At 46.4% G+C, this 11,301-nt stretch overlaps 1 protein-coding gene across 1 annotated transcript in view; it reads left to right on the top strand.

The window, feature by feature from the left end:
• Positions 1 to 10,830, top strand: part of LOC111659539 (5-hydroxytryptamine receptor 2A) — a 40,759-nt gene extending 29,929 nt beyond the window's left edge. The window contains exon 3 of the mRNA XM_023412519.2: positions 9,780 to 10,830. Coding sequence (XP_023268287.1) covers positions 9,780 to 10,642 — 863 coding nt within the window. The 3' untranslated portion in view covers positions 10,643 to 10,830. The remainder of the gene's footprint in view (positions 1 to 9,779) is intronic.
• The last annotated feature ends 471 nt before the right edge of the window (positions 10,831 to 11,301 follow it).

Genomic DNA, 11,301 nt, shown 5'->3' with positions numbered 1-11,301 from the left:
TGGGGGCGGGGGAGGGACGAGCTGGGGGCAGATCAGCTCTGCACGGACGTTATTTACACTCGCTGGGTGAAAACAAGGAGGGAAATTATGAACGGCATGAAAATCACGCTGTTCAGCTTCAGCTGATGACATTTCAGTAAACAATCTGCCACAACACACCTTCCTGTTATTGTTTGACTGAAGCCGAATTATCCAAAAACTTTTCCTCTCTCCCGTCCTAATGGATTTGTTTTTCTCATTATTAATCGGCAGGCTTTCACACCGAGCTAATTAAGATGAGAAATGCAAGGAAAGCTGACTTTTCTCCAGGTGGCAGTGCGCCCAGCCCTGAGATTTTATCACATTAATGGATGGCAGGAACATTACAGCAATACAACGTCAGCGCTGGTTGGTTTGGCTGAATGATTTACAGCAGATAACTGAGTTACTCTGATTTTTGGGCGATAAGAGACGATACAAGCAACACTTGTTCAACAGAGTGACGCAAATCTACAGGAGGAACGTTACAAAGAACTTTCATGTCACTTTTGTATGATTAGATTTCTAAAAGGTGAAGCAAACAGGCAGAAAATGATGCAAAACAACCAAAAACACCACGGAGCGAGTTGTGAAGATTCACAGGCGACGATTTTAAAACCACGAGAAACTGTCGACGTCAGAGAAGATTCTGACTTTCAGCAGCTCTCAAATCTACATTTCCCACTCGATACACTGGGTTTAAATAAGTAAGGAAGGGTGGCCAGGTGTCGCTAATTACCAAGCACCTGTAACACACACACACACACACACACACACTCTACACAGGATAAGTGGCGAGGTGGCGTTGGGGTCGTCACAGTGAATCCAAATCCTCACATCAGAGGTTCAGGAGCTGAAGACTTCACTGTTTCCATGGAGCTACAGTTTCCGACCCTGTGACTCATTTCAAAGTGTGTCCCTGAACGCGTCTCAGCAGCGTTTCATATTGGCAATACAAATGAGTCAACTCTCGGTCCTTGTGGACTTCATTAACCGTGGATTTGGAGACTTCAGAGTTGTCCTCTGCTTACCCACAACTCCTTTCTCTGCACACATGATCACAGAGTCCCGAGGTGAGTCTCCACGCTCTAATCCTGCTCACGATTGGTCAGGTGGACCCACGACAGACCCGGTTCCTGACCCGACTTCACTAAAGACACTTCCTGCACTCGCAGCTGTGAGGAGGGGAAAAAAGCAGATTATAACAAATGAATATTAACGGTTAATGTTAATACACAGTCCAACAGTGGGATTAAACTGAATCCGCTGAAGCCTGTCGACAGAACAGGACCATTATAATAAGTCCAATTAAAACAAAGTTCAAAGAAATGCTTGTGTGTGAATAAGTTCAGTAACAGTTCTTCGACCAAAAGCTCCACCTCTGTGAAGCTGTGTCCGTCTGAACGAGTCATCCCGCCCTCCGTCCTCCTGCAGATCTGAAGCCCGATACCTCGGGTTCACTCATCACTCAGCTTCTCCTCCCGGTTCATAAATGCAGTTATGTCATTTCTCTGAGATCTGGTTTCTGCCGGAGATAAGTTTTGTTCATTTAGCCGAGGGGGAAGTGACTGAATGAGGAAGCAGTGCAGATAAAACTTTCTACTGGGAATTTGTTTCTTTATTCATTCGTTCACATTTCGCCAGAAGCCTGTTTTCGTCTCTCGTCCCCGGACAGAGGATGTAAAGTCGTCCTAAAAAAGAATTTTCAAAAGGTCCCATATTTTCCTCTTCTTCTGTGTTTTATTTGAAGTGTTGAAAGATATATTTGTAAAAACCATCTCAGTGTAGTTTCACATCTCCTCTCTCAGGCTTCTCTCTGGAGCTCTAGTAACAACAGGTCAGTCAGCCAATCAGAAGAGAGGAGGTTCTGAGCCTCTCTTCTGATTGGCTGACTGTTTTCTGAGTGATCCAATAAAAATATAGCAGATTTCAGGTAAAAACACTCAGAGAAACCAAATCCTGCAAGGTTTGGATGGTGGGTCCAGGTGGGCGGGGCTTGGTGACTGCTTTGTTGTGACATCACAAAGTTCCAGAAGTCCTGACGGCTGGTTTTAAGGCTCAGTTTCTGAATACAGGCTGTGTGCATTTCTCTGTGGACTGAGGCTTTGATACTTTCACAGTATTAATATAGAAGCTAGAGCTGATCTATAATCACACTACACATGGACACAGACCTTTAGTCTGTGTTTCTTTCAAAAAATATTTGTTGCTGTAAATCCATGGAATATAAACCCAGTTTTAGGAGACTGATTCATCCGAGTTATGACTCAGACTGGGAAACACGTGACTTCTCGGAAAGCTCCAATATTTCCAACTTTGCACTTAGTGATATTGAAAAGTGTGGAAACAGTCTGCCCTTCACATTAATTACAACTGGAGTTTAACAGATGTAGTTGTTGTATTGTCAGCGCAGAAGGTTTTAAAGGAACACTCTGCAGACACGCTCCTGCTTCCCCATCTCCACCACGTCTTTAACATATGAGCCAGTATGATTCTACTTTCTTTACCTGAAGAAGAAGAAGAAGCAGAAGCAGAGCAGGCGAAATATCAACTCCTTCTGCTCACTCCTCAGCTGTTTACTTTTAATTCCACAGTCACTTGTGCTTCAGGTTTGAGAGGCCACAGTGTTGGACTCAGAGACGCCACAGTTTCAGCTGAGAGTTGGTTCATGCAGGGATGTTTCTCTGGATCCAGAATCAGCAGAGATAATATATAATCGTTGACTCACTTCTAACAGGCTTTCGTATCACAAATATTTAGTTCCTCCTTATTTCTTATGGACTGTGCGTTTCTCGCAGCTGTTACACCGTCTCTCATTGACAGGTTTCATTTGAAGCCAGAAAAATAACACGGGAATTTGAAAAAACAAGAATTCAAGCCCCGTAAAGAAGCAGAAAGAAACGTTAGTGTTAACACACAAAAAAAATGTTGAAATAGTAGAAACACACAGTAGAAACGCTGCAGACCAAAGGAACCACAGTGCATGAGAGGTGAAGTGTTGAGTGACTGAGTGAAACGCTCAGCAGCAGTGAAGTGCACAGTTTGGAGATAATGGATAAAAACAGCAGCGTGTTCCTCAGAGAACTTCGTAATGAGCGGAGCGCTGTGGTCGTTGTTGGCGGAGGAACCGGGCATGTGCGACGCGCCGAGTCTCTCCTGTGAGCGGTGTGTTCGACTCCCACTCTCTCTCTCTCTCTCTCAGCTGATTATTTTCTGCAGTTTTTAACATGTATCTGCAAAGAACTCCGGGCAAAGCTCTGCGGTGACGCAACCGAGCTGAAGCTCAACAGAGTCGACAATGTGATGTCAGTGTGGCGGGCAGCAGGTCCCGCCCCCAGGCTCAACACGCCTCAGTGCCGTGCAACGCCGCGCCGCCCACGGCCCCAATGAGATTACTGCAGGTTTACTTATTAGGGATTCATTTAAAACGTGATCCACGCGCTCGGCCTCGGTTTTCTCCCCGGGTTTGTCAGGAGGAGGAGATGGAGGAGGCGGAAGGAGCGCTCTGGTTTCCTCGTGGGAGTGTGGCGGTTGGCGTTAAGTCGAGCCTGCTAATGTTCCCGCAGTGAGTCGTGGTTACGCTCTGATCTGATTGGACGTAACATCAGGAGGGGGTGTATGTGCACACACTGGCACCCGTGAATCCATGCTGATAATGTGTGTTCCTGTGTGTGTGTGTGTGTGTGTTTTACATAAAAATTACATAATCCAGACCGAAGCGTTCATGCTTTTCTTCACAAATGTGTTTCTCTGCACCCTAAAACACACACACACACACACACACACACACACACACACACACACACACACACACACACACACACGCCTCACTTCACTTTAACTTTTCAGTTTAAAGCGACTTCACCGAGGAAAACTGTAGAGAAACAGTGACTGTCTATTTTTATAATGTTTATATTTTATATGAATACATTTCCATTTTGATTGAAATTACAATTAATCAATTATTTACAAATACACAGTTGAACCAGGAACACTGTTGTTTTTATCTTAACATGAATTCTTGATTCTTTTTTTTTTGCTGTAAGCTGCATAAAAACATAACAAATAAATCATTATCAAGTTATTAAATATTATAAATATATTGTTTAATGAGTTTATTTATATATAGTCTCCGGGTAAAGTGCACGACTGCTGTGGAAGTACACACCTCAGGTTTGGTGTGGATCAGGTTCATGGTCCCCGGAGGATGAACCCCTCGGAGAGTGGCGATCCTCTGACTCTTCCTCTGGCGCCACCGTGAGGTTTGTTGTTGTGAGGGAAACATCTCGTCGTCTGTCGGATGAAGCCGTGATGACGTGGTTCAGACGTTCATGTTCCCCTGAGGATGAACTGTAATGACTGATCCTCTGACTTCTCCTCTGGCGCCACCATCAGGTCAACATTTTTAATTTGACTAATATTTTGCTTCATGATCAAACACCTGTCGAACTAATCACATTCCCATCAGCCTCCGCTGCACTTTGTTTTTCAGGCTCATTAACTCATGTGTGTGTTAGCATGCTAGCATGCTAACATTAGCGTGTTGTCAGTATTTATAGCTGCAGCCTCACAGAGATGCTAGCATGGCGGTCTCCCCCGACGCTCAATGATACGACAACACAATTAATTGTGAATCATTAAACACCAGCAGGCTCGAATCAATAATCAATAATCTTCAGCAGCTCAACATGTTCGTCCCACCACAGGATCAGTTACTAACCTGCGAAACAGAACCGTGACGTGTGAACAATCTCTCCTGCTGGAGAAGAAAGAGACGGGTTTACAGACACCTGTCAGTGATTGGATCAGGTGATCAGCTCTGAGGTAAACAATCACAATCAAAGTGAGAGATGGAAACAGGTGAGAGAGGAAGTGAAGGGTGAGGAGGGAGGAGGGAGGAGGGAGGGAAGGCTTGTGAAAGCGGACAGATGAAGCTCCCTGTGACAGACAGTGGTGTGTGAGTGTGAAGCTGCATCTTCAGGACAAACACACGTTCATGAATTTGAACATGAACTCGACAAATATTGATTCACTGAGGTGGAAACGTCTTTTGACACAAACAACATTCATTACAGTCCATTTCCTGCGAGGCTTGTTTTCACTTTTCCGCTCGGTGGAGTCTGAGGAAGAACACACACACACACACACACACACAGACACACAAACACACACACACGCACACACACACGCACACACACACACACACACACACAAACACACACGCACACACACACGCACACACACAGACACAAACAGACACACACAGACACAAACAGACACACACACAAACACACACGCACACACACAAACACACACACACACAAACACGCACACACAAACACACACACGCACACACAAACACACACACACACACACACGCACACACAAACACACACACGCAAACACGCACACACAACACACACAAACACACGCACACACACACAAACACACGCACACACAGACACACACAAACACACACACACACACACACACACATCGCTCTTTATTTTTTATTTTACCTCCTTTAGATTTAACCTGAGTGTATTTGAACAGATGATGATGAGAGACGCTGGAGGAAGATACAAGCTGCTGAGGGATAAACACAAGATGCTAAAGACTCATATCAAACTCGTTCCTTTTCCTAGATGCATAAAGTTTATTATGTTTTTAATGTTTATTCAACGTTTACATTTTTACGTACTAGAATCACTGGAACGTTTCCACATCTGACACTTTTGATCCGTGTGTTGATCCGTGTGTTGATGACTCGGACTTAAACAACTTATTTTAACCCAAAACCACGATCTTTTCCTAAACCGAACCGTGACCGCTCCATAAGCTGAACCACGTTTGTTACTGTAACCATGACGACGGAGGTTTGGTATACCTATATTTCAGGTTGGAGGACTTGTTGTTTTTCCAGCGGGTTCCTGCAGGAAACAGCAGGCGGTTCAGGTACAGTCTGTCAAATACAGCGCAGCCGCCCCAACACTTCCTGTTCATTATTAAATGTGTCAGATTTCACATTAAGACTGGAGCTACAACTATTTCTCCAGTTGTGTGTGTGTGTGTGTGTGTGTCAGGTGTGTCAGCTGCTGCAGCTGCTCGACTTGTGTTTTTGTCTGTATATTAACTTCTTATCTGAATTTCTATATGTGTCATCTTCTGACAGAGGAAGTCAGGGAGTCACTGTGAGTCCTGTTTCTCTGGTTTCCTCTGCTTAAAGTCCTGTTTTTAGTTTACTGCAGTGATGATTTATGTTGATATTTTAGTTGGTGGCGTTTTGCCCTTTTTTCGTCAGTGTTTTGTAACAGGCTCCGTATCAACAGGACCCAGGCAGAGGGAGATAAACCGAGCAGTCTTCCTCACACTGTGTTCTCGGTGAGAGAAAGAGAGAGGGAGGAGGAGGGCAGGAGGGTTGGAGACGGGCCGACGCAGCGAGGGTGGACAGGAAGTCCAGAGCAGGAGAATCAGAGATGATATTTCTCATTAAGTCTCAGTGGTCTGACAGAAAAGCAGCAGGACTGGTTCAGTCTGGGCTCCAGGTCCTGGCCTCATCAACAAATATTTATTTTCCATTCCAGAGAAAAACACAGAGAAAAACCAGAAGACACGTCAAACGCTCTCTGTGCAGCTTCTGTGACGTGAACATTTGCTGTTTTTCATACTCCTGACACACGACCCACGGGCCGACTGTGCAGCAGCTGGATCAGGTGACCTCCAGCAGCTGGATCAGGTGACCTCCAGCAGCTGGATCAGGTGATGTATGCAGTGAGTCCACATCAGGAGGAGGTCAGGGAGGATGAATTGGATCGACAAAACACAGGAGGCCGATGTCTGGTCGCCGTGGTTGCATTATTTCAAGACAAAGAACCTGGAGGTTTGTGTTTCCAAGATTCATCCAGTGATAAATGTGATGAAAAATATTCATGAGAGCCGTGAGACGTGGTGTGCTGGTCCTGGATCAGAGGACTGAGAGCCAGACGGTTCATGTAGAAGCTCAGAGGTGTTTCACAACCGTGTGTGTCATTTGTCTCCCACCAGTTTGTGCAACACTCCCACATTGAAAACACTGAGCCGTCTGTCACACACACACACACACACACATGCATAATGCTGCTTTGACAAAAACAACACACACGTGCTCGTCTGTCTGCTGTGACTCACACACAGATGGTTCATGTTTTACTGTGATTAAAATCATTAGAGTGAAACACTGATGCAGCTTCTGTCTCACATCCCTCTCGACTTTGTGACTGCGTAGGAGGCAGTCAAAGCTCTGCTCACCTGCACAGGTGTGTCCAGTTCCTCTGATTGGATCTCAGCTCGGGCTGAAGCTGGGCGGAGCTCTGCTGGGAGCTACAGTGGACGTGAGAGTGAGGGATCTGTCAATCAAACGCACGCTCATGAGAAGAGCCGTGAAGAGTCACTGGTTTAAAACAACATGGATCTCACAGTGATGATGACCTGCAGACCGGCGGCTCTGACGCTGGAGACGTGTGATCTTCCAGTCCTGAGCGCGAACACGTTTTTACAGCAGGAGTTAAAGTCTTAATCCACAGAGAGCTGAAAACAACCCTCACAGCCTGCCAGCTCCTCCTCTTCTCTTCCCTCTTTTTTCATGACCCAGAAACTGGTCTCTTCCTCATCAGGAAAATTCTTCCACCTGAGCCGAAGCAGCGTTTGGATCTGGATTTAAAGTTAGAATCAAAGAAATCTTCACAAGGAGTTAAAAGATTCCAGGTTTTACACTTTGAAGTGTTGATCCATCAGAAGATATAAAAACCATCAGTGTAGTTTTACATCTCCTCTCTCAGGCTTCTCTCTGCAGCTCTAGCAACAACAGGTCTGTGAGCCAATCAGAAGAGAGGAGGCTCTGAGCCTCTCTTCTGATTGGCTGACTGTTTTCTGACTGATCCAATAAAAATATAGCAGATTTCAGGTAAAAACACTCAGAGAAACCAAATCCTGCAAGGTTTGGATGGTGGGTCCAGGTGGGCGGGGCTTGGTGACTGCTTTGTTGTGACATCACAAAGTTCCAGAAGTCCTGACGGCTGGTTTTAAGGCTCAGTTTCTGAATACAGGCTGTGTGCATTTCTCTGTGGACTGAGGCTTTGATACTTTCACAGTATTAATATAGAAGCTAGAGCTGATCTATAATCACACTACACATGGTCCATGTGGCAGAAGTTTGTTCATCAGTGTGCGGACGTCAGTTCACCCTCCGATCTGTCACTACACTATGACCACACTCCTCCAACAACAGCTGTGTGTCTACAGTGTGTTATATACAGGTGTGAGCAGACTCTTCTTCAGGCAGGAGCTCTTGCTGTATGACTGTGATGAATTCCTTTTCCACCTTCACAGCAGAGTTACATCAGGTAGCGACGCCTGAGAGAACTCACAGGTTTTATAAAGTGACTGCGGTGTAATAAAAAGCACTTATGTGAGTCATATTTCAAAATGAAGAGTTTTCAGTGTGTTTCTGAAACATTGTCCGATCAGTTTTCAGGCTGCGGCGTTTCTTTTAAACCTCTCTGCTGCAATCTGACAGCAAATCCAGAAAGTCTCCATCTCCTCTGTCTCCTCTCTTCTTCCTCTTCATCTCCTTTGTGTCGCACTTGATCCTCTTTAATCTTCGCTCCGACTCGTGTCGGGGATTTTTTTTCTTTTTCCTTTTTCTCTTTTCCGTCTTGTGTCTCTTATTTCATGTATTTAGAGCAGAGAGGTGCCGTCAGGGACAGAGGGAAGAAGAAGAACTTAAAGATGGAATAAAAAGCAGCTTTAGATTTCTGTGATTGTGTGTGACGGACGCTCGGGGGTTTTATCTGAAGAACACACTGGCTCCGGGAGAAGTGCCAACAATGTCACCTTGACAAATAACATTTGATCAGCTGGATGAGAAGCAGACAGAGGTTTAAGGCTAATAATGATATTTTCTGTCTCTTTGTTTCGTCTCCTTCAGTCTGTCAGCCACAGCTCCACCGGACTGTGACCATGAATATTATGGCCGCGGTCGTTCAGACAAACTAATCACCTTCTTTGTTTGAACCCACGTTTCCGTGTCACTCTGCGCTCGCCCTCCGAGCGGCAGCTCGACATTTAGCCTGAATATCATCATCCGGGATTTTAATAACAGCAGCAGATGCTCGTCCTTGAGTTTCAGGGTCTGACAGCTCTCATCAACTGTGCTGTATCTGCTCGATCACCTGTCAATCACGCAGTGCGGGGGCGGGACTGCGACGTTGTCTGTCTTCAGTTTTTGGGGTTTTTTTGTAGTTTTGCAGGATTTCGTGTCGTGTCTGTTTTGCTGCTTATTTAAAAAGCAGTTTGACACTTTGAGAAATACATTTTACACTTTCTGATGCCTCGTGTCTCTCTGATAAATATGAAGCGACGGTGTTCAGTGGGTTAGCCTAGCTTAGCATAAAGATATCAATCGGTCAACTTTAGAGAGAGTGGATATCCTTACCTATGGACGGACCCAGGCTAGCTGTTTCCCTCCGTTTCCAGTCGTTATGCTAAGCTAAGCTAAAAAAGCTGCTGATCGTAGCTTCATATTTCCTCTACAGTGATTATTTGACTGTAAAACTGCTTCTGATGATGGTTAGGGCTTTACAATAATAGTTTGGTTTTGGGGAATTTTTTTGTAATTATTCAAGCAGATGTATTTTTGCTTTACACACACACACACACACACACACACACACACATATCTACATCACAGAGGCTCATTCCCTCCTCTCTTCTGTCTCCTGCAGGAATCTCGATGCCGATTCCTGTGCTGGGACTCAGAGACCACTCCAAGGTTTTCAAAGATGGCAGCTGCGTGCTGACGGACAACAACTTCGTGCTGGTCGGCTCCTTCGTGGCGTTCTTCGTGCCCCTCACCATCATGATCGTCACCTACTTCCTGACCATCAACGCCCTTCAGAACGAAGCCACCCTCTGCCTGGACCAGCTGGTGCCGCGGCCCAAGTGGAGCACGACGTTCACCTTGAGCTTCTTACCGCAGACCTCGCTGTCCTCTGAAAAACTCTTCAGACGCTCCATAAGCCGTGAGGCCGGCGGCAGAGGAAGCAGCGGCGGCCTGGGAGGAGCCCGTGGGAGCGTGTCCGGCTCGCTGTTCGGACGCCGCACCATGCAGTCGATCAGCAACGAGCAGAAGGCGTCCAAAGTCCTCGGGGTGGTGTTTTTCCTCTTCGTGGTCATGTGGTGTCCGTTCTTCATCACCAATGTGCTGGTGGTGGTGTGCGACCCGGCGGTGTGTGACGCAGGACTCATGGGAGGTCTGCTGAACGTTTTTGTCTGGGTGGGATACCTGTCCTCCGCGGTCAACCCGCTGGTCTACACACTGTTCAACAAAACGTACCGCGCGGCGTTCCTGCGCTACGTTCGCTGCCAGTACCAGCCGCAGAAGAAGCCTCTGCAGCTCATATTGGTGAACACCATCCCGCCGCTGGCGTACAGCTCCACCCAGCTGCCCTTGGGCGACATCGGGAAGCTAAGGAACGGAGCGCTGCACTCTGGTGGCGAGGAGAAGGAGCTCTACTTACCCGGGCAGGAAACGGAGACGCGTAGGCCGGACAAAAGCCACGGAGACAAAGACGAAAGCTGTGTGTGAGACGGAAGAAAAAGCTGGTTCAAGCTCGATCCTGAATCAGATCAAACTCTCACGTCTAACCTCTGCGGTTGCGTCGTTCTCGGGAGCAAAGGGTTGAAGGTGTAAAGTCAAAGTGCCAAAGACAAAGTGCCTCCCAGTCAAAAACAGAGGTCAAGCTTCGCCTCTCAGTGCAATCTCCAGGAAGTTTGTTCTAGTCCTGATCCTCCTCATCAGGGTCAGTCGCTTCAAGTTTCCTTGTTACAACAAAATCACCTTTAACAAGCATTTACCCCCAGATGATGTCAGTCAAGAGCGTTTCATGTATTTAAATCTCAATGCTGTTTAAAGCCTCCGGCACACTGCCACAAGTTTTATTTTTCACTTGAGATTCTTCTTTTTCAGTATCTTTCAGTCTGAGGGTCAAATGAAACAGAAGGAGGCGCAGTTCGTGTAAATGATGTTTTCTAACAAACTCTGCAGACAGGAGATTAAAAAAAAAAAGTTCTTCACATAATCTCATTTCCCGTGGAGCGACCTCAGCCACCCCCTTCAGTCAGGTGGCCTCTACCTCCCATGATACCTTTGGGTGGATCAGCGGGGCTTAGAATGGATTTCCTGCCCCCTTATCAGATGTTAGCGCCGGAGAGGCAGATCCAGGAGGAGCCCGGACTCGCCGGGGC

This window comes from Seriola lalandi, unplaced genomic scaffold (genome assembly GCF_002814215.2).
Source record: "Seriola lalandi dorsalis isolate HSWRI2012SDOR001 ecotype SW California unplaced genomic scaffold, Sedor1 jcf7180002054482, whole genome shotgun sequence".
In the NCBI taxonomy this organism is placed as follows: Eukaryota; Metazoa; Chordata; class Actinopteri; order Carangiformes; family Carangidae; genus Seriola; species Seriola lalandi.
Note: the sequence above shows the minus strand (reverse complement) of the source record. Positions and strands in the feature narration are given on the sequence as shown.